We start from the raw sequence: 24,837 nt of genomic DNA on the forward strand, positions 1-24,837 counted from the left end.
AAACCACTGTTGTAACACATGGTTATTTGAGTTACTCTAGCCTAACTGTCAGCTTGAACCACTCACCATTAACAAGGCGTTTTCTCCCACTGAATTGTCACTCACAGGGTATTTTTTGTTTTCACACCATTCTCTGTAAACTCCCAGAAGATGAGCAGTTTTTGAGATACTCAAACCACTCCGCCAGGCACCAACAATCATTCCACGGTCAAAGTCACTTAGATCACATTTCTTCCCCATTCTGATGTTTGGGCTGAACAACAACTGAACCTCTTGACCATGTCTGCATGCTTTGATGCATTGAGTTGCTGCCACATAGATAATTGCATTAACATGAAAGTGTACAAGTATTCCTAATAAAGTAGCCATTGAGTGTACTTTACCATATATGACTTTGAGATTCATTTTGTTGCAAGCATTACATGAAAGACAAAGAAATACAATAGAATCTGCAAAAGATACAGAAGCAAAGACTAACAACCTATGTGTAAAAGAAGACAAACTCTGCAAATAGAAAATAATACTGAGAATATGAACTGTAAAAAATTCTTGAAAGTGAATCTGTAGATCATTGAATCAGTTCAGAGGAGTGGTGAGTGATGTTATCCCCTCAGGTTCAAGAGCCTGATGGTTGTAAGGTAACAACTGTTCCTGAACCTGGAGGTGTGGGACCTAAGGCTTCTGTATCTCCTCCGGATGGCAGTAGTGAAAAGAGTATAGCTTGGGTGGTGGCAGGCTTTGATGATGCTGCTTTCTTGTGGCAGTGCTCCTTGCAGATGTGCTTAATATGGGGAGAACTTTGCCTGTGATGGACTGAGCTGTATCCACCACTTTCTGTTGTCTTCTCTGTTCCTTTGGGCAATTGCGTTTCCATATCATTGTTCATAACTGATCAAAGTGGAGCTTATTGTCATCGGCACAAGTCCACGTGTGCACAGATGCAATGAAAAGCTTATTTGCAGCAGCATCACAGGCACACATCATCCGATAAGCAGCATTCACAAGACAAATGTTACACAATTTTTACAAAAAAAAACCACAATTAGAACAAATAAAAGTCAATTTTAGTGCAAATTGATCATAGTCTTGCTATAGTGAGGTAGTGATGAGGTTTGTGCTGGTTAGTTCAATAACCGAATGGTTGAAGGTAAGTAGCTGTTCCTGAAGCTGGTGCTGCTGGACTTTAGGCAGGGAGTATCCCATCACGGCCTTTTATGGAGACATCAATGCCCAAGAATGGAGAAGTTAATCACAGGCAAAGCCTTCCCACCATTGAGTATATTTGCATGGAACACAGAAACAAGAAAGTAATACCCATCATCAAGGACCCCCACCACTGAGGCCAAGCTCTCTTCTTGCTGCTGTCATCGGGCACAAGCATGGATAATTTCAGTCACCTCAACTCTGAACAGATTCCACAACCTACAGCCTCACTTTCAAGGACTTGTTCTCAGTATTACTTATTTTTATTTGCACAGTTAGTCTTTTGCACAAAAATTAATAAATTCTATTGTATTTCTTTATTTTTTCCGGTATACGCCTGCAAGAAAATGAATCTCAAGATAGCATATGGTGACGCACACGTAGTTTGGCATTATATTAATTATGACTTTGAAGTTGTTTCAGAAATAATCTGTTCACTTTTGGAGGAAATTTGTTCTTCACCCCTCTGAGAGCTTCCAACCATCTCGTCAGAGAGCTTCCGGAGTCTGTTGTTTGAGGAGGACGATGAATACAACACTGATAGCACAGAGCGTTTCACACTGTAGATTTTAGTTCAAGATCTCAGCTTTGGTTCCTGCACCTGCCTCTTCAATTCAGCTATTTGGAGAAAATGACATGTCTTGTACGAAAATTAATGCAAGCCTCACTGGTACTGTGCTCCTGAGGGTTTAAAAATTTACAGCTCTTTCATGTCACATCTGGTGGAACAATAGGCCAGATTCCACTCCAGGAAAGGCTAAGGTTAATAGAGCTACTAATTGAGCAGCATCTTGCAGAAGACACACAGTTGCAGATTCTGATTCAAGTTTAGTTATCACATGTACATCAAAACATCAGGGACCCCCACCACCCAGAACATGCTCTCTTCTCTCTGATGCCATCAAGAAAAAGGACTCACACCACCAGTTTCAGGAACAATTATTACCCCTCAACCATCAGCCTTTTGAGGCAAAGGGGATAACTTCACTTGACCCCTCACTAAAATGTTCCCACAACCAATGGATTCACTTTCAAGGACTCTTCATCTCATGTTCTCAATATTTATTGTTTATTTATTTATTATTATTTCTTCTTTTTGTACAATTTGTTGTCTTCTGGTTGAATGCCCTGGTTGGGGGGCCTTTCACTGATTCTGTTTTGATTATTATTCTATAGATTTATTGAGTATGCTCACAAGAAAATGAATTTCAGGGTTGTACATGGTGACATATATGTACTTTGATAATAAACTTACTCTGAAAACATACAGTGAAATGCGTAGCTTGTCTTAACAACTAACACAACATAAGAATGTGCTGGGGCAGCCTGCAAATGTCACCTGCTGTCCTTGAGCCAGTTGGTACATGCTTTTAAGATGGGTAGGTTAGCAAGTCTACGGATGATACCAGATTGGTGGAATTGTGGACAGTGTAAAGGATTATCAAAGAATACAGTGGGATATAGATCAGTTACAGATGTGGGCAGAGAAGTGACAGATGGAATTTAATCTGGGCAAGTGTGAGGTGTTACACTTTGGGAGGTCAAATGAAAGAAGAACACATATAGTTAACAGTACACCCATTAACAGCACTGAGGTACAGAAGGATCTTGGAGTCGAAGTCCATAGTTCACTAAAAGTGGCTTTACAAGTGGATAAGGTGTTGAAGAATGCGTGTGGCATCGGTAGGGGTGCTGATGAAGTCATGCTGCAGCAGTATAAAACTTTAGTCTGACCATACAGCATATTGTCTGCAGCTCTGGTCACCTCATTATAGTAAGCATGTGGAGGGTTGAGACAGGATGCAGAAGAGGTTCACCAGGATGCTGTCTGGATTAGAGAGGAAGGTTATAGGGAAAGGTTGGACAGACTTGGATTGTTCCCCTTAGAGCGAGGAGGCTGAGGGGTGACTGATAGAGGATTTTAAAATGATGAGAAACATAAATGGGGTAGATGGAATATGTTCTCCAGGGTAGAAATGTCAAGCACCGGAGAACATACTTTTAAGGTTGGCCGGGGGGGGGGGGCTGGATTTAAAGTTGTTGTGAAGGGCAAAGTTATTTCTACACAGGGAGTGATAGGTGCTTGGAATGGGTTACTGGAGTAGTACTGGAATCAGGCAATTTGGTGGAGTTTCAGAGGGTTTTAGATAGACACATGAATGTGAAGGGAATGGGGGGATATGGGTTACATAGGAGGAGGACACAGTATAAATTGGCCTCAAGGTCAGCACAATGTTGTGGGCCGAATGGCCTGTCTGGTTTTGTACTGTTCTCTGTTCCAATGAGAGGAGATTTGAGTGAAGTTTATTAAATTCTGACAGAGCCAGACATACTGGATATCAGGAGGATTTTTAACCTCTTGCTTGTGTCCAGAGAGAATTTTACCCCTTGTTTCAGTGTCCACCATGAAGAATCACAATGTCAGGATAGGGAGTAAGCATATGGTACTGAGAAGAGGAGAAGTCCGTTCACCAGAGATAGTGACCCCATGAAACCTCTGACCACAAAGAGCTGCCAAACCTCTGACTATAGTTAAAGTTCAAAGTAAATTTATAATCAATTACATATACTGTATGTCACCATACACAACCAAGATTTGTTTTCTTGCGGGTATACACAGAAAAAGGGGAGAAGGGGAGTTAAAAGACCCAGAGACGGACTTCAATTCTGAATGGATTTGACAGTGTTTCTGTGGCCACAGAGGTGGGCTCAACTGCAACATTTAATAGAAGTTTGGATAGGTATATAGATGGGAGGGGGTTTGGAGGAATATGGTTCAGGTGCAGGTAGATGGGACTAAGCAGACGACATGGTTGACATGGACTAGATGAGCCAAATGCTTTTGTTTTGATGGTGGGGGAGAGAGGACCAATGCTTTGCTGCTGCTTACACGTGGGAGGGGGGAGCTGGGGTTTGGGGTTCTAACATTTAACTGTCATTCATTCTCTGGGGTACTCTTGTTTTTGTGGATGTTTGCGAAGAAAATGAATTTCAGGATGTATATTGTACACATTTCTCTGACGTTAAATGTACCTTTGAAATGGACTGTTACTGTGCTCTATGACTCTATGACTATGACAAAACAGAATCCCGGAGGATGTGTTGCTTCCCGGCTGTTGGGTGCAAGGATACCTCCAAGTGACTGCAGGATCTTCTTGGGGTAAAGTGAACAGCCTATTGTGGTACATATAAATACCAACAACGTAGATTTTCCCCGGGTGCTCTGGTTTCCTCCCACAGTCCAAAGACATACTGGTTAGTAGGTTAATCGATCATTGTAAATTGTCCCCTGATTAGGTTAGGGTAAATCATGGTTGCCTAGGTGGTGCAGCTTGAAGGGCAGTTAAGGCCGACTCCACGCTTTATCGCCAAATAAATAAATAAATACTAATCTCTACAGTTTGGCAACACTAGGACCATGTTGCCCTAAAATAGACTCCGGGTTCCAATTTTTTTTTTTGTAAAAATTCTGTACAATTTATATTTTGTTTTTGGTGTTTTTCTTGTGAATATAGTGGATCTGACGCCTGTGGTGCTGCTGCAAGTAAGTTTTTCACTGCACCTGTGCAAACATTGACTTGTACACGGACAATAAACTCGACTTTCACATTGAAATAAAAGCTGAATTGATTAAACGTATTAGCTTCCAACATTTGTGAAGGATTTCATCTAATCTATACATAAACTTGAGAAGATAGGAGTAGGATTAGGCCTGATGAAGGGTCTCGGTCTGAGAAAACGACTGTTTACTGCTCTCCAGGGATGTTGCCTGACCTTCTGAGATCCACTAGCAATTTTGTGTGTTGCTCCAAAGAGTATAGCTTTGTTATCGGAGAATCTAAATACAATGACTCAACCTACTGACATTGAGAATGAGAGTAAATGAGTCCTGGTGTCAGATGGTAACATCTAGTGAATGGCATGTTTACAGAGCAGTGTTGTTCTTTGCTGACCAGACTGACCGGTATAAAAGATAAGTAATACAAATACAACTTACTTCACGCAGAAATACAACACAACTGGTCCTGATTTTTTAGGGAAATCATGCTCTAACACTCTGCGGTCTAACTGCAGCCAGCTGAAGTGTGCCCTGGAAGAAAGAAGCACGGGATTAGTACAGTAAGTCAAAGTCAAAAGTAAGTTTATTAACAAAGTACTTATACATGTAGTGGCCATTTTATTAGTTACCTCCTGTACCTGCTGAAGTTGTCATTGAGTGTATATTCATGGTCTTCTGCTGCTGTAACCCAACCACCTCAAGGTTCGATGTGCTGTACGTTCAGAGGTGCTCTTCTGCACACCACTGTTGTATGGTTCTTACAACAGTTCAGGTACCTGTCAGCTTGAACCAGTCTGACCATTTTCCTCTGACCTCTCTCATTAACAGGGTGTCTTCACCCACAGAACTTCCACTCACTGGATGTCTTTTTGTTTTTCACACCATTCTCTATAAACTCTAGAGTCTTGTGTGTGAAAATCCCAGGAGATCAGCAGTTTGTGAGATACTCAAACCACCCCGTCTGGCAACAACAACCATTCCATGGTCAAAGTCACTTAGGTCACATTTCTTTCCCAATCTGATGTTTGGTCTGAACAACAACTGGACCATGTTTTTATTTATGTGTTGAGTTGCTGCCACATGATTGGCTGATAGTAACTCACATAACGATGTGTTACAACAGTGGTGTGCAGGAGAGTATCTCTGAGCACACAACATGTCGAACTTCGCGGTGGATGGGCTATTGTAGCAGAAGACCACGAACATACACTCAATGGCCACTTTATTAGATACAGGAGGTACCTAATAAAGTGGTCACTGAGTTTTTTTATGTTTTTGCCCTTTATCTCGGTACATGTGACAACTACCAATCATCAAAATTCTACGCCTCAAGCTCGCTCTATATTTAGTAAGATCAAACCCGATCTTGTACCGCAAGAACAGGGCCACACTCAGAATGAGAAGGAGAATCAAGTTTACTGTCACTGACTTATATATCATGGAGTTTGTTGTTTTGCGGCAGCAGTACAACGCAAAGAAATAAAAATGTATAATTACAAAAAATAAGTCATGCAAAAAAAGGAATAGTGAGGTTCAGGGGTTTATGGACTGCTCAGAAATCTTACAGTGGAGGGAAGAAGCTAATCCTAAATCATTGAATAAAGGTTAAAAAAAAGAGCTTTATTTGTCACATGTACAGTGAAACATACAGTGAAATCCATTGTTTGCATCAATAGCCAACAAAGTTCGAGGGGGCCTTTGTGCTGGGGGCAGCCAGCAGGTGTCACCATGCTTCTGGCACCAACATAGCATGCCCACAATTTACTAATCCTAACCCGTACTGGTTTGAAATGTGGGAATAAACCAGAGCACCCAGAGGATACCCATGCAGTCACATTAAATACTCCTTATAGGCAGAGGTGGGAATTGAAACCCCAATTCTGAGCACTGTAAAGGTTTACACTAATCATTACACCACCACAGCACCCCCTGGTGGATTTATGGTGGATTTTTCCTCACAATCTACCTAGTTATGATCTTGCACCTTATTGTTTACCCAAACCGTACTTTCTCTGTAACTAGTACACTTTATTCTGCTTTGGTATTGTTTTGGGCTGAGACTCTTCATCAGGAAAGCTATCAGGAATTATTCAGTCCTGATGAATGGAGTCGGCTCAAAACGTCAGCACTTATTTCCTCTGCATAGATGCTGCCTGACCTACTGAGTTCCTCCAGCATTTCCAGCATCTGCATCTGCAGAGAGCTGTGGACACAACTCAGCACATCACAGAAACCAGACATGGCCTCAGTCTATGCTTCTCCCTGCCTCAGTAAAGCAGCCAGCATAATCAAAGACCCTACCTACCTCAGACACACTTTATACTTGATTGTTGCCAAACAATTGGTACTAGAACTTACAATCATCACAGCGATATTTGATTCTGCGCTTCCCACTCGCTGGATTACAAATATTAAATATTAAAAATATTTAAAATAGTAAAAATTAGTAAATATTAAAAATTTAAATTATAAATCATAAATAGAAAATAGAAAAATGGAAAGTAAGGTAGTGCAAAAAAACCGAGAGGCAGGTCCGGATATTTGGAGGGTACGGCCCAGATCTGGTTTCTCTCTTCTCCCCTTTTCCATTGGGCAGAACAGACAAAAACTTTAAATAGCAACACAGACAAAATGCTGGAGGAGCTCAGCAGGTCAGGCAGCATCTATGGAGAGGAATAAACAGTCAGTTTTCGGGCCAAGAATCTTCATCAGGATTCGGAAGAAAGGGAGTAGAAGCTAAGTATAGAATTAAACACAAGAGATTCTGCAGAAGCTGGAAATCGAGAGCAACACATACAAAATACAGGAGGGTCTCAGCAGGTCAGGCAGCATTTATGGAGGGGAATAGTCAACATTTCAAGTTGAGACCTTTCATCGGGTCTGATCCAAGATCACGAGTCTCGGTGTGGGGTCTCAGCCTAAAACATCGACTATTCATTCCCCTCCATAGATGCTCTCTGACCTGCTGATTTCCTCCAGCATTTTGTGTGTGCTGCTTTGGCAGAATCTGTAGCGTTTAAGGAAAGCCTGAAAGCATGTACCACTAGGCTCAAAGACAGTTTCTACCCCACTGTTATAAGACTAATAAATAGTGCACTAGTTCAGTAAGATAGACTCTCGACACAATCTACCGCGTACACAATCTTGCACCTTATTGTCTGCCTGCATTGCACTTTCTCTGTAACTATTCCACTTTATTCTGCACTCTGTTATTGTTCTACCTCACTGCACTGTGTGATGATTTGATCTGTATAAATAAGCAAGATGTTTCTTTTCAATGTACCTCTGTACATGTGACAATAATAAACCAATTCCAATTCCAATAAATAGTTGGAGTCTTTTTCCCAAGGACATACCATGAGGTGAAAGGGGAAAGGTTAAAGGAGATGCACAGGGCAAGTATTTTCTGCAGAGTAGTGGATGCAGAGTGTAGTCATGAGTGCCCTTGGAGTATTCTGTACAGTTCTGGGTGCCCTATCATAGGGAGGATGTTGAGGCTTTGGAGAGGATGCAGAAGAGGTTCAACAGAATGCTGCCTGGAATAGAAGGTATGAGCTAGAAGGAAAAATTGGACAAACCTGAGTTGTTTTCTTTGGAGTGACACAGGCTGAGCAGTGACCTGATAGTTTATAAGATTACGAGAGGTGCAGATATAGGAGACAGACAATATCTTTTCCCCAGGGTCATAATTTTGACCCTATTATAGGGAGGATGTTGAGGCTTTAAAGAGGACACAGAAGAGGTTCACCAGTAACTCTATCAAGTCCTTTCACCATTCAATAGGTTTCAAAGAAGCCACCCCTCATTCTTCTGAATTCTAGTGAATATAGTCCTAGAGCAATCAAACACTCTTCATATGACAAAACGTTCAGCCATGGAATCATTTTTGGGAAACTCCTTTGAACCCTCTGCAGTTTCAATACATCCTTTTTAAGGGCCAAAAACTGCTCATAATACTCCAAGTGAGGCCACACCAGTGCTTTATAAAGTCTTAACATTACATCCTTGCTTTTATATTCTAATCCTCTTGAAGTGAATGCTAACATCGCATTTGCCTTTCTTACCACAGACTCAACGTGCAAATTAACCTTTGGAAATCCTGCACAAGGACTCCCAAGTCCCTTTGCTCCTCAGTTTTTTGTATTTTCTCTCCATCTAGAAAATAGTCAACCCTTTCATTTCTTCTACCAAAGTGCATAACTGTACACTTATGACACTGTATTCCATCTGCCATTTCTTTGCCCATTCTCCTAAACTGTCTGTCCTTCTGAAGCCTATTTCCTTGAAACTACCTGCCCCTCCACTGATCTTCATATCATCTGCAAACTTTGCAACAAAGCCATCAATTCCATCATCCAATCATTGACATTTAACATAAAAAGAATCAGTCCCAACACAGACCCCTGTGGAATAGCACTAGTCACTGGCAGCCAACCAGAAAAGACTCCCTTTATTCCCACTCTTTGCCTCCTGCCAATCAGCCATTGCTTTACCCATGCTGGAAACTTTCCTGTGCTTGTAGCTTGTTAAGCAGCCTCACGTATGGCACCTTGTCAAAGGCCTTCTGAAAATCCAAATATCACAACATTAACCGATTCTCCTTTGTCTATCCTGCTTGTTATTTCTTCAAAGAATTCCAGCAGATTTGTCAGGCAAGATTTTCCCTTGAGGAAATCATGCCGACTATCACCCATTTTATCATGTGCCTCCAAGTATCCTGAGATCTCATCCTTAATTATTGACTCCAACATCTTCCCAATCACTGAGGTCAGACTAACTGGCCTATAGCTTCCTCTCTTCTTCGTCTCTCTCTTCTTGAAGAGTGAAGTGACATTTGCGATTTTCCAATCTTTTCCAACCATTCCAGAATCTAGTGATTTTTTAAAAACATATAAATCTACAGCACATTACAGGCCCTTCAGCCCACAATGTTGTGCTGACCATATAACCCACTCTAGAAGCTGACTAGAATTTCCTTACCACATAGCCCTTTATTTTTCTAGGTTCAATGTACCTATCCAAGAATCTCTTAAAAGACTCTATTGTATCCGCCTCTACCACCTTCACTGACAGTGCATTCCACGCACCCACCACACTCTGTGTGGAAAAACTTACCCCTGACGTCCCCTCGATATCTATTTCCAAGCACCTTAAAACTATGCCCCCTCATGTTAGCCATTTCTGCCTTGGGAAAAAGCTTCTGGCTATCCACATGATCAAAGCCTCTCATCATCTTATACACCTCTGTCAGGTCACCTCTCATCCTCCATCGCTCCAAGGAGAAAAGGCCAAGTTCACTCAACCTATTCTCATAAGGTATTCTGTCCAATCCAGGCAACATCCTTGTAAATCTTGTCTGCACTGTCTCTCTATAGTATCCACATCCTTCCTGTAATGAGGTGTCTAGAACTGAACACAATACTCCAAGTGGGGTCTAACTAAGGTCTTATATAGCTATACATTACCTCAAGGCTTTTGAACTCAATGTCACGGTTGATGAAGGCCAACACACCATATGCCTTCTTAACAACTGTCAACCTGTACAGCAGCTTTAGTGTCTTGCTGATCCTCCACACTGCCAAGCATCTTACCATTAATATTATATTCTGTCTTCAAATTTGACCTACCGAAATGAACCAGTTCACACTTATCTGGGTTGAACTCCATCTGCCACTTCTCAGCCTAGTTCTGCATCCTATCAATGACATACCATAAACTCCAGACTATCCACAACACCCTCAACTTTTGTGTTATCAGCAAACCTACTAACCCACCCTTCTACTTCTTCATCCAGGTCATTTATAAAAATCACAAAGAGGAGGGGTCTCAGAACAGATCCCTGCGGAACACCACTGGTCACCGACCTCCATGCAGAATGCGAACCATCTACAACCATCCTTTACCTTCTGTGGGCAAGTCAATTCTGGATCCACAAAGCAAGGTCTCCTTGGATCCCATGCCTTATTACTTTCCGAATGAGCCTCAAATGAGGAACCTTATCAAATGCTTTAATGAAATCCATATACACTACATCCACTGCTCTACCTTCATCAATGTGTTTTGTTACATTCTCAAAGAATTCAATCAGGTTTGTAAGGCCTGACTTGCCCTCGATGAAGCTATGCTGACGATCTGTAATCAGATTATGTCTCTCCAAATGCTCATAAATCCTGCCGCTCAGGATCTTCTCCGACAACTTGCCCACCACTGAAGAAAGACTTACTGATTTTCCTGAAAGATCATTACTAATGCCTCCACAACCCCTTCAGCCACCTCTTTCAGAACCCTGAGGTGTACACCATCTGGTCAAGGTGACTTATCTACCTTCAGACCTTTCAGTTTCCCAAGAACCTTCTCTCTAATGTAATGGTAACTTCAGACACTTCATGACCCCTGACACCTGGAACTTCCACAGTGAAGACTGATGCAAACTATTTATTCAGTTTGTCTGCTATTTCCTTGTCACCCATTATTACCTCTCCAGCATTGTTTCCCAATGGTCTGATATCCACTCTCACCTCTCTTTTACACTTTGTGTATCTGAAGAAACTTCTGGTATCCTCTTTAATATTATTGGCTAGCTTACTTTCGTATTCCATCTTTACTTTCTTAATTATTTTTTTAGTTGCCTTCGGATAATTTTTAAAAGCTTTCAAAGGCTTCCTAACTTCACACTAATTTTTGCTGTATTGTATTCCCGCTCTTTGTCATTTATGCTGCTTTTGACTTCCCCTGTTAGCCACGGTTGTGTCATCTTGCCTTTAGAATACTTCAGAATACAGAGGGAGAAAAAGGAGAGTGAGAGAAAGAATGTTCCAACCTGATGGCATGAACATCGACTTCTCTAACTTCCGCTAGTGCCCCATCTCCCCCTCGTACCTCATCTGTTACTTATTTTTATACACACATTCTTTCTCTCACTCTCCTTTTTCTCCCTCTGACTATACCCCTTGCCCATCCTCTGGTTCCCCCCCCCCCGTCTTTCTTCCCGGACCTCCTGTCCCATGATCCTCTCGTATCCCTTTGCCAATCACCTGTCCAGCTCTTGGCTCCATCCCTCCCCCTCCTGTCTTCTCCTATCATTTTGGATCTCCCCCTCCCCCTCCAATTTTCAGATCTCTTACTAACTCTTCCTTCAGTTAGTCCTGACGAAGGGTCCCTGCCTGAAACGTCGACTGTACCTCTTCCTAGAGATGCTGCCTGGCCTGCTGCGTTCACCAGCAACTTTGATGTGTGTTGCTTGAATGTCCAGCATCTGCAGAATTCCTGTTGTTTGCATTGGAATTAGTTGGTTGATTTGTGAAGTATCGTGTGCTTCTTGGAGTGCAACATCAAGTACACGTTAAACAAATACACGCACAGGCATCTTTGCTGTGTGGGCCACTTCTTCAGAACGAAGACCATCATCCTCGACCTCAAGGGATAGCCACGACGACGACGACAATATATCCTGTGTCTTCCGAACTGCTTTCAGAAATTCCAGTCATTGCTGTTCTGCCGTCATCCCTGCCAGTGTTCTTTTCTAATCAGTTCTGGCCAACTCCTCTCTCATGCCTCTGTAATTCCCTTTACTCCACTGTAATACTGATACATCTGACTTTAGCTTCTCCCTCTCAAATTTCAGGGTGAATTCGATCATATAATGATCCCTTGTCCCAACCAGTTAGTAGGTTAATTGTTCATTGTAATTTGTCCTGTATTAGGTTAGGATTAACCAGGGTTGTGGGGTTTCTGGTGCGGCACAGCTCAAAGGTCTGTAGGGGTCCACTCTGCACTGTATCGCTAAAGTAGATAAATAAATAATAATTTAAAAAAAACAAAATTGCAATGGAGATACCGAATGTTGCAATTACAAGGCAAATTTTGAAGTCATTACTGCAATTTACATAATTTTCATGCATCATCTATTTTGTTTGAAACCTCACTCTGAATGTTATAACCCAATAAAATTTAAAATGATGAATGCTTGTTTTTCTAAAAGCCATCTCAGTGGTTCATTTGGTTGTTCTCTCGTGCTGACTAGCAGCTGTTTACATTGAAAACACTCACGTTATAAACACAGTTTCAATGCCAAATGTTGTTGTAAAGACTTGACGGGTGTAGGAGGATTTTAATAAAGCATGCACTGCTGGATTGGAATGGAATTGGTTTATTATTGTCACATGTACCAAGATACAGTGAAAAGTTTGTCTTGTATATTGTTCAAAGAGATCAAATCATTACACAGTGTATTAGGGTAGAACAAGGTAAAACAATAACAGAATATAGCGTAAAAGTTACCAAAAAAGTGCAATGGTGGTAAACTATAAAGTGCAAGATCATTAAGAGGTGAGGCCAAAAGTCCACGTTTTCATATAAGAGGTCTGTTCAAGAGTCTGATAACAGTGTCTTTGAGCCTGGTGGTATGTGCTTTTGTAACTTGTGCCTGATGGGAGAGGGGAGATGAGAGAACCTCCATGGTGGGTGAGGTCTTTGATTATGCTGTCTGCTTTACCGAGGTAACGAGCAGTATAGACAGAGTCCATGGAGGGCAGGCTGGTTTCGTGATGTGCTGAGTTGTGACCTCAACCCCCTGCAGTTTCTCGTGGCCTTGGGCAGAGCAGTTTCTGTCCCAAGCCATGATGCACCCAGATAGAATACTTCCATCGATAAAAATTGATAAGGGTTGATGGAGACATTTTGAATATCTTTAGCCTCCTGAGGAAGTAGAGGCATTGGAGAGCATTCTTGGCCGTGAATCATCATCCCTCCAGGATGTTAATTGGGACTTTATTCAAAGTAAATTTTATTATCAAAGTACATATATGTCACCACATTTTCATTTTCTTGTGGGCATATTCAGCAAATCTATAGTATAGTAACTATAACAGGATCAGTGAAAGATCAACCAGAGTGCAGACGACAACAAACTGTGATGCTCCTGTACTTTCTACCTGAAGGCAGCAGCAAGAAGAGAGCATGAGCTGGGTGGAGGGGAGCCTGATGATAGTTGCTGCTTTCCTACGACAGCGTTTCATGTAGATGTGCTCAATGGTGGGGAGGGCTGATATACTGGACCATATCCACTATTTCTTGCCAGATTTTCTCTTCAAGGGCATTGATGTTTCCATTCCAGGCTGTGATGCAGACAGTCATAGACTGTCCACTACACATTGATACACGTTTGACAAAGTTGAAGCTGTTTTATACCCTGGAGTGCAGGAGATTTAGGGGTGACCTTATCAAAATGTATAAGATCATAAATGCAAACAGTCTTTTTCCCAGGGAACTAAAAACTTGAGGGCATAGGTTTGAGGTGACAGGAGCAAGATTTAAAAAGGACATGATGGCAACACCCAGAGGGTGGTGGGTATGTGAGCTGAGCTGCCAGAACAAGTGGTTGAGGCAGGTACAAGACTCAAATAATATTCAACAGACACTTGGATACGCACATGGATATGAAGGGAGTTCCTATTCGAGCAGTTTAAATTCCTGGGAGTGCACATCTCACATAACCTCTCATGGTCCCAGAACATATCCTCCACAATCAAGAGAGCTCACCAATGCCTCTCCTTTCTGAGGAGGCTGAAGAGAGCTGGTCTATGTACATCCATACTCACGTCATTCTACAGATCTGCAGTATAGAGAGCATCCTAACAAGCAACATGGCATGGAAACTGCACTGCAGCAGACAGGGAGACTCCACAACGGGGAATTAAAACTGCCCAGCACATCACCAGCACTAGCCTACCCGCCATCATGGACATAGATACAGAAAGGTTCCGGAACAGGGCCAATAACATCATGAAGGATCCCACCCACCCTACTTATGGACTGTCTGTCCCATTCCCATCAGGGAGGAGGCTATGTAGCATCCATGCTATGACAATGAAACTCAAAAACAGTTACTTTCCCCAAGCAGTAAGGTTGATCAACACTTCCACCCACTACCACTACATCCAAATCAGCCACTTTATCATTTCCTGTCAGAGTCACTTATGTTCATATATACCAGCACCTTCAGACCATAAGACATAGGAGCAGAATTAGGCCATCAGGCCCATCGAGTCTGCTCCGCCATTCAATCATGGCTGATCCTTTTTTCTTTCTCCTCCTCAACCCCAGTTCCCGGCCTTCTCCCTGTAACCATATAACAGTTACAGCACAGAAACAGGCCATCTGGGCCCTTCTAGTCCGTGCCGAACTCTTACCCTATCCTATTCCCACCGACTTGCACTCAGCCCATAACCCTCCATTTCTTTCCTGTCCATATATCCATCCAATTTAACTTTAAACAACAACATAGAACCTGCCTCAACCACTTCTGCTGGAAGCTCATTCCACACAGCTACCACTCTCTGAGTAAAGAAGTTCCCCCTCATGTTACCCCTAAACTTTTATCCTCTAATTCCCAACCCATGCCCTCTTGTTTGAATCTTCCCCACTCTCAATGGAAAAAGTCTAACCATGTCAACCCTATCAATCCCCCTCATAATTTTAAACACCTCTATCAAGTCTCCCCTCAACCTTCTACGCTCCAAAGAATAAAGACCTAACTTGTTCAACCTTTCTCTGTAACTTAGGAGATGAAACCCAAGCAACATTTTAGTAAACCTCCTCTGTACTCTCTCAATTTTATTGACATCTTTCCTATAATTCGGTGACCAGAACTGTACACAATACTCCAGATTTGGCCTTACCAATGCCTTGTGCAAATTCCACATTACATCCCAACTCCTATACTCAATGCGCTGATTAATAAAGGCTAGCAAACCAAAAGCTTTCTTCACCACCCTATCCACATGAGGTTCCATCTTCAGGGAACTATGCACCGTTATTCCTAGATCCCTCTGTTCTAAAGCATTCTTTAATGCCCTACCATTTACCATGTATGTCCTATTTTGATTAGTTCTACCAAAATGTAGCACCTCACATTTTTCAGCATTAAATTCCATCTGCCATCTTTCAGCCCACTCTTCTAACTGTCCTAAATCTCTCTGCAAGTTTTGAAAACCTACCTCATCATCCACAACACCACCTATCTTAGTATCATCTACATACTTACTAATCCAATTTACCACCCCGTCATCTGGATCATTAATATATATGACAAACAACATTGGACCCAGTAGAGATCCTTGAGGCACACCACTACACACCGTCCTCCAATCTGACACACAGTTATCCACCACTACTCTCTGGCGTCTCCCATCTAGCCATTGCTGAATCCATTTTACTACTTCCATATTAATGCTTTTGATGCCATGTCTAATCAAGAACATATCAATCTCTGCCTTAAATACACCCAACGACCTGGCCTCCACAGCTGCATGTGGCAACAAATCTCCCAAATTCAGCACCCTTTAGCTAAAGAAATTTCTCAGCATCTCTGTTTTGAACGGGCGCCCCTCTATCCTGAGGCTGTGCCCTCTTGTCCTAGACTCCACCACCATGGACAACATCCTTTCCACATTTACTCTGTCTCGGCCTTCAATGTTCAAAAGGTTTCAATGAGATCCCCCCTCAGACTTCTGAATTCCAGCGAGTTCAGACCCAGAGCCATCAAATGTTCCTCATATGATAACCCTTTCATTCCTGGAATCACCTTTGTGAAACTTATGTACATACAATCAGCCTATGCTGTTGTTATTCCTCTCCGTGCCTCGTGGTGGATCAGGTGGCAACCTTGCTGTTTCTTTAGCATTTCTGTCTGTTTTTTATGGGGCTGATTTGCTAGCTCGACTCTCAACCCAGCACGGATGGAAAGCATGCAAGGAACCGGCCGGATTCGAGCCTGGGACCACTTGCCTCGAAGTCCAGTGCGGATGCCGCTACACCACCGGTCAGCAATCAGTCCATATACATGAGCTAATCTTTCGTATATGTGGCCACACTCAATAGTTTCTTTTACATTGTGCTCTACAGAATTGCCTTTATATTTACATTTCTTGTGTTCTTTATACTTACTGTGCTTTTTATGCTGTATCGGATCCGGAGTAACACTGATTTTGTCTCCTTTACACTAATATACTGAAGAATGGCAATAAACAACCTTGAATCTTGAGAGAGGTAGATGCTAAACATGGGCAGATAGGATGAGCTTGCATGGACGAGTTGGGCCTAAGGGCCTGTTTCCATACTGTAACACTCCTTCACTGTACTCTCTCAACCACCTCTGGCTGAAACAGGTTGACTGATAAACTGTTTGTGACATCCTGTACACAGAGTACATCACAGGTAAAGTCTTCCCCTGAACTGAGCACATCTACAAAGAGCCCTGTCGCAGGAAATCACCATCCATCATTATGGACCCCACTATCCAGACCACGCTCTCTTCTCACTGCTGCCATCAGAAAGGAGGTACACGAGCCCCAGGACCCACACCACTAGGATCAGGAACAGTTTTTACCCCTCAACCTTCAGGCTCTTGAACCAGAGTGGATAACTTCACTTATTTCAACACTGAACTGATTCCACAACCTTTGGACTGACTTCCAAGCACTCAACAACTCAAGTTTCCAATATTATTTACTACTTATGTACTTATTATTATTATTTTGTTTTTATTTTTGTATTTGCACAGTTTGTTTTCTTTTGTACACTGGTTGTTTGTCCATCTTTCTGTGTAGTTTTTCATTGATCCCATTGTATTTCTTTGTTCTACTGTGAATACCTGTAAGGAAATGAATCTCAGGGTAGTAGATGGTGACATATATGTTCTCCGATAATAAGTTTATTTTGAACTTTTGAACTTTGGGAGCCACTCCTCGTTTTTCACACTTCACACCAATGCACTGTATTTAAAGTTGCACATTTTGAAGTCAGTTTTTGGATGGAATTCCTCTGACAGTTTTGTGAGATATGCCGGCATTGCAAGTCCCACTTGTTCTCTATTTTATCTTTTGTGATTTTAATTACTCTCTCCAGATGTAAAATTAATAATAGATTGTGTTTTTTTTCTCTGAGAAGTGCTTGATTAGAGGAACCGCTCCTGAGCAGTGGAGTATTCATCTATAAAAAGTTGAGAGGTAATTATGTGAGGATTCCTATGAGAGCATTTCCTTCTACAATTCACTCTGATAGTTCCTGAGTTTCACAGCTTTATCAACCTCACTACACAGGAGATAAATGGTGGCCTGGTATCTCCTTCCACATCTCCTGGTATCTGCTTTCCCAATCCTGAGAGCCAGATCCCTCTGCCAGGTTTTCTAACACAGTTACAGACAAGTCCATGGTAGTGCAAGCGGTGGTCTGTGGGTGATTGGAGGAATGTATGGGGGGGATGTCAGAAATAAGTCTCTGACATAGAGAGTGGTGGGTGTGTGGCACACATTGCTAGGAATGGTGGTAGAGGCACTTACATTAGGGATATTTAAGAAGCTCTTAGATAGGCACATGGATGATAGCAAAATGGAGGGCTATGTAGGAGGAAAGGTTAGATTGATCTCCGAGTAGGTTAAAAGCTCGGCACATCATTGTGGGTTGAAGGGCCTGTACTGTGATGGTTCGTGTTCTGTGTAACACGTGTCAGCTCGTCCACAAACATTGGCGGGTCCAAAGGACAGTGCAAAATGGATCCTCTCCTCAGTCTTGGGAGTATCACTGGAGAACAGGGTCAGGAGTAGGCCACTCGGCCCCACAACATTGCCCCATCATTTGATAAGATCATAGCTATTAACAATTCTTCTGCCTCAGTACCTCTTATACAGAAGACCACAACACTGGAAGAGTTGTTGGTTCCATGATGTTGTGCTAATCTTGATGCTGACTTAAAGTGCTGTGTATCATCCACCTCCCTGATTCCCTTCATATTCATGTCTACTTATTTCAGGTGGTAGGGTGGAGATCTGTCTCTACCAAAGGAGGTGGAAGGCACTCGTTCCCTCTGCTAGTCTGCAGGTCACCCTTGGGCAAGGTGTAACACCTGCTTAACCCCTTGACCAGGGCCACGTAAAGTCACAAAACTGCCATTCCCTATTCTCAGTTCCTCCGACTCCGCCGCATCTGCTCCGAGGATGAGGTTTTCCATTCCAGGACATCTCAAGTGTCCTCTTTCTTAGGGATCATGGTTTCCCTTCTGCTGTCATCAATGATGCCCTCACCCGCATCTTCTCCATTTCCCACACTTTGGCTCTCACCCCATCCTCCCGCCACCACAACAGGGACAGAGTTCCCCTTGTCCTCACCTACCACCCCACCAGCCTCCGGATCCAGCACATTATCCTCCGCAACTTCCGCCACCTTCAACAGGACCCCACCACTAAGCACATCTTTCCCTCTCCACCCCTCTCCGTTTTCCGCAAGGATCGGTCCCTCCGCGACTCCCTGGTCCACACGTCCCTCCCCACGGATCTCCCACCTGGCACTTATCCCTGTAAGCGCAAGTACTACACCTGTCCCTACACCTCCTCTCTTGCCACCATTCAGGGCCCCAAACAGTTCTTCCAAGTGAGGCAACACTTCACTTGTGAGTCTGTTGGGGTCATCTATTGCATCCGGTGCTCCCGGTGCAGCCTCCTCTACATCGGTGAAACCGGACGCAGCCCCTTGGTATGAACATAGAATTCTCCAACTTCCAGTAATTCTCTCCCCCTCCCTTCCCCTATCCCTATGTCACTCTGCCCCTCCCCCAGCTGCCTATCCCTTATGGTTCTGCCTCCTTCTACTACCCATTGTGTTTTCCCCTATTCTTTCTTCACCTTTCCTGCCTATCATTTCCCTGCCTCCCTTCCCCCACCCCTTTATCTTTCCCCTTACTGGTTTTTCACCTGGAACCTACCAGCCTTCTCCTTCCCACCCACCCCCCACCTTCCTTATAGGTCCTCTGCCCCTTCCCTCTACTGTCCTGACGAAGGGTTCTGGCCCGAAACGTCAACCGATCTTTTCCATGGATGCTGCCCGACCTGCTGAGTTCCTCCAGCGTGTCGTGAGTGTTGCCTCCATGTAGTCATGGAAGCAGGTGGTGGATAGTCATATGAGCAGCTGGTGCATGTGATCACTGACACCAGGCAGACAATCTCTGAAGAGTATTGATAAAGACAGTGCCCAGAAGAAGCAATGGCAAACCACTTCTGTAGAAAAATTTGCCAAGAACAATCATGGTCACAATGATCGTCACACGACATGGGACATAATGATGATGATGATGAATTAAAAGCCTCTTAGACACCACCAGACAGCCTGCTTACACTACTATCCCCAGTAACCGATTCCAGGCACTTGTGTGAAAAACAACTTGCCCCTCACATGGTCTTTAAACTTTCCTTCTCTAACCTTAAACGGTACGTCCTCTGGTGTTTGATATTTCAACCCTGGAGAAAAGATTCTGAATGCTTATCCTATCTATGCCTCTCATCATTTTGAAAACCATTATCTCCCCTCAGCCTCTGGCGCTGCAGAGAAAACAATTTAAATTTGTCCAACCTCTCCTCACAGCACTACTCTCTAATCCAGTCAGTATCCTAGTAAACCTCCTCTGTACTCTCTCCACAATCTCCACTTCCTTCCTATAATATGGCAACCAGAACTGTATGCAATACTTCAAGGGCACACAGAGTGCACATTCTGTCGGCACCCATCACTCTTTGCAGTAAAGACTTGCCCTGAACATCTCCTTTAACCTTTTCTTGTTCACCTCAAGCTACATTCTCTGGTATGTGAATGTTCCATCCTTGGGAAAAAGACTCCAGCTACTTACTGGAATTTATTATAGTGACATCTTCTCTGAGGATCATCACCTTGTAGTGGTTGAGGGGCTTGTGAGTTTTTGAGATACCGAGAGCAACATTGTCTGGTGTTTAGCTCCTGGTAGGGTTGCCCATGGCAGTAAGGTCAAGGGGGAAGTTCTAGATAAAGAGCAATCCAACCAAAACCTTAACAGTGGAGTTGATGGAAGATGATGACACATCACAATGGCAGTGAAGGCGGAGGAAGGCTGCAGCAGTGAGGTCATCTTGCAATGCACGCCACTGGACTGATTCTAATCTGTCAAGGACTGTACACGTTAAACAAAGTCAGGCACAGGCATTCTCCATTAAGGGAATCCACCATAACATCCCAGATTAATTCCTGAGGCAAAAGGGGGCAGGGTTCTGCCTAGATCAGCCTCTACAGCCACCTGAAGACCCACCAATACACAACCCCTTGGAAGAACATCATACTCAACTCAAATGATCAGATTGCAATTATTGTCACATCCACCGAAATATGTACAGTGAAAAGCTTGCCTTGCATACTGTTCATACAGATCAGATCATTACACAGAGCATTAAGGTAAAACAATAACAGAACGCAGAATAAAGTGTGCTATATGTGAGCTGTGACTCCGTGGTCCCAGTTTGTCTCACTATATTTCACTATGTACTATAGTAACAGCTGACCATTGTTGGCTGAGAAATGTCTTGTACCACAAAATAGATCACGTCTCCTTTACTTAAACTCCCATGGGGAAGTTTTTAGCATAATTTCCACGATGCCATTTCAAATAACAGTTTCTACTGTGTGACATCGAAATTAGGCTTTATAAACATTTATTTAATGAGCTAAGTATATTAACATAAACTGTATACTATTCTGTTTGACAAACAGCTTGGCAGAAGCAATTAAGGTTTTTCAAGAATGCTTTGAAAGCATTTTACATAAACATATATTGCACTTGTTTTTTGGCTAGTACGTCTGGATAGTGACGATGAAGGCTGTCATTGTGGGAACAGAGAGAGAGAGGTGCATTATATCTGATGGGATAACAGCTGAACCCTTGTCACTGAAACCTACTGTATAACTATTGTCAAACAGTGATTTGGAGGCATCTTGGGTTGGGTCATATGGCAAACCATTGTGAATCAAATAAAGTCAACTTACTTGAGGAAATATGGAGGGCAAACAGAACTATGTCGCAACTACAGCATCTTCTGCTGATTAGAGCAGGCAAAGTTTGAAGGCACAATGTAATGACTTTGAGTATTGACAAAAAATGATGCGCTTGAAATCTCCTCAGTTACTTAGCAATGCTGTCACTGGGTATGCACAAGGTCTGAAGTTTAAGAGCATCAATGCACAATACTGCTGAAGAAGGTTCTTTAGATCACTATCAAACACCAATGTTGGGATCAATCCTCTGCCTTTTCCTTAAATGCCTGCAAGGGCCTCATTATTGCTCTTTCGCCCTCTCGAACCACACTCCCTCACCTCAGTGAGTTGCTGCCACATGGTTGGCTGATTAGATATTTGGGTTAATGAGGTGTACAGGTGTACCTAATAAAGTGGCCTCTGAGTGTAATCCCTGGAGCTGGTTTCACATTTGGCCAAATTCTGCCTGATGTGAGCATCTGACTTTTATCCTCCCTGGTGCCAGGGTCTGCGATGTCTTGGATCGAGTTCTCAGTATTCTCAGGAGGGAGGTGAGCAGCCAGATGTCGTGGTCCATGTAGGGACCAATGACATGGATAGGAAGGAAGAGGAGGTCCTGCAAAGAGAGCTTAGGGAGTTAGGTGCAAAGTTGAAGGACAGGACCTCCAGGGTTGCAATCTCAGGATTGCTACCCGTGCCACATGCTAGTGAGACTAGAAATAGGAAGATAATGCAGCTAAATATTTGGCTAAGGAGATGGTGCAGGAGGGAGGGCTTCATGTTTCTGGACAATTGGGCTTTGTTCCAGGGAAGGTGGGACCTGTTCCGATGGGATGTTTTGCACCTGAACTGGAGACTGGAGGGGGACAAACATCCTTGCGGGTAGATTTGCTAGTGCTGCTCCGTTGGGGGGGGGTGGTTTAAACTAAACTTGCAGGGGGAGGGGACCCAGAGAGTTAGAGCAGATAGTGAGCTGGAGGAGGATAAAGGTCATGCCAGGACTGCATGTATAGACAGAAATCAAAGGTTTGTACGTGATAGAAATGTTCTCAGGTGCATCTATTTCAATGCAAGGAGTATTGTAGGTAAAGCAGATGAGATTAGGGCATGGATTAGCATGTGAGATTATGACACTATTGCTATTAGTGAGACTTGGCTGCAGGAGGGGCAGGACTGGCATCTTAATGTTCCGGGATTCTGTTGTTTCAGATGTGATAGAGGGGGAGGGATGAAAGGTGAAGGAGTAGCATTACGAGTCAGGGAAAATATCACAGCTGTGTGTAGACAGGATAGCCCAGAGGGCTTGTCTACAGACGCCATATGGGTGGAGCTGAGGAACGGGAAAGGTGTGACGACACTAATAGTGTTGTATCATAGACTGCCCAATAGAGAGAATCGGAGGAGCAAATCTGTAGAGAGGTAGCAGATCAATGTAAGAAACAGAAAGTTGTAATAGTAGGGGATTTTAACTTTCCACATATTGACTGGGACTCCCACACTGTGAAAGGGCTAGATGGCTTGGAGTTTGTCAAATGTGTTCAGTAAAGTTTTCTAAATCAAAATATAGAGGTCTTCGAGAGAGGATGCAATACTTGATCTCCTATTAGGGAACCAGACAGGTCAGGTGATAGAAGTATGTGTAGGCAAACATTTTGGGTCCAGTGACCATAATGTCATTAGTTTCAAGTTAATTATGGATAAGGATAGGTCTGGTCCTCGAGTTGAGGTTTCTAAATTGGAGAAGGGCCAATTTTGTGGAAATGAGAAAGGATCTAGGAAGAGTGGATTGGGATAAGTTGTTTTCTGGCAAGGATGTGTTCAGTGAGTGGAAGGCCTTCAAAGGAGAAATTTTGAGAGTGCAGAGTTTGCTTGTTCCTGCCAGGATTAAAAGCAAAGTTAATAGGCATAGGGAACCTCGGTTTTCAAGGGATATTGGCGATCTGGTTAAGAAAAAGAGAGCGGTGTATAGCAGGTATAGGCAACAAGGAACAAATGAGGTACTTGAAGAGTATAGAAAATGTAAGAAAATACTGAAGAAGGAAATCAGGAAGGCAAAAAGAAGACATGTGGTTGCTTTGGCAGATAATGTGAAGGTAAACTCGAAGGGTTTCTACAAGTATGTTAAGAGTAAAAGGATAGTAATGGATAAAATTGGTCCCCTAGAAGATCAGAGCGGTCATCTATGTGTGGAGCCTCACGAGATGGGGGAGATCTTAAACAGTCTTTTTTGCATCAGTGTTTACTCGGGAAACTGGTATAGTGTATATGGAAGGAAGGGAAATAAGCAGTACTGTCATGGAACATATAGAGATTAAAGAGGAGGAGATGCTTGCTGCCTTACAGCGAATAAAGGTAGATAAATCCCCCGGGCCTGACATGATATTTCGTTGGACCTTGAGAGAGACTAGTGTAGAAATTGCAGGGGCCCTGGCAGAAATATTTAAAATGTCCTTAGTCATGGGTGCGGTGCCGGAGGATGGAGGGTAGCTTATGTTGTTCTGTTGTTTAAAAAAGGCTCCGAAAGTAAACCAGGTAATTACAGGCCAGTGACCCTGACATCAGTAGTAGGTAAATTATTGGAAGGTGTTCTGAGAGATCGGATATACAAATATTTGGACAGCCAAGGGCTGATTAAGGATAGTCAGCATGGTTTTGTGTGTGGTAGATCGTGTTTAACGAATCTTGTAGAGTTTTTCGAGGTGGTTACCAAGAAAGTAGATGAAGGAAAGGCTGTGGATGTTGTCTACGTGGACTTTAGTAAGGCCTTTGACAAGGTCCCACATGGGAGGTTAGTTGAGAAGGTTCAGACGCTAGATATCCATGGGGAGGTTGTAAACGGGATTCGAAATTGGCTGTGTGGGAGAAGACAGAGAGTGGTAGTGGATTATTGCTTCTCAGACTGGAGGCCTGTGACTAGTGGTGTGCCTCAGGGATCTGTGCTGGGATCGTTGTTGTTTGTTATCTATAACAATGATCTAGATGATAATGTGGTAAATCGGATCAGAAAGTTTGCTGATGACACCAAGATTGGAGGTGTTGTGGACAGTGAGGAAGGCTTTCAAAGCTTGCAGAGGGATCTGGAGCAACCGGAAAAATGGGCCAGAAAATGGCAGATGGAATTTAATGCAGACAAGTGTGAGGTGTTGCATTTTGGAAGGACAAATCAAGGTAAGACATACATAGTAAATGGTAGGGCACTGAGGAGTGCGGAGGAACAAAGGGATCTGGGAGTTCAGATACATAATTCC

General features: G+C 43.1%; 1 protein-coding gene across 10 annotated transcripts in view; it reads right to left on the reverse strand.

The window, feature by feature from the left end:
- The window catches only part of frmd4a (FERM domain containing 4A), a 523,313-nt gene that overhangs the window by 171,901 nt on the left and 326,575 nt on the right, over positions 1 to 24,837 (reverse strand). For all 10 annotated transcript variants that reach the window (XM_063072636.1, XM_063072634.1, XM_063072635.1 and 7 more), the window contains one exon: positions 5,201 to 5,293. In XM_063072636.1, the coding sequence (XP_062928706.1) occupies positions 5,201 to 5,293 (93 nt within the window). The remainder of the gene's footprint in view (positions 1 to 5,200; positions 5,294 to 24,837) is intronic.

The sequence above is a fragment of the Mobula hypostoma genome, chromosome 20 (assembly GCF_963921235.1).
Source record: "Mobula hypostoma chromosome 20, sMobHyp1.1, whole genome shotgun sequence".
NCBI classification, from domain to species: Eukaryota; Metazoa; Chordata; class Chondrichthyes; order Myliobatiformes; family Myliobatidae; genus Mobula; species Mobula hypostoma.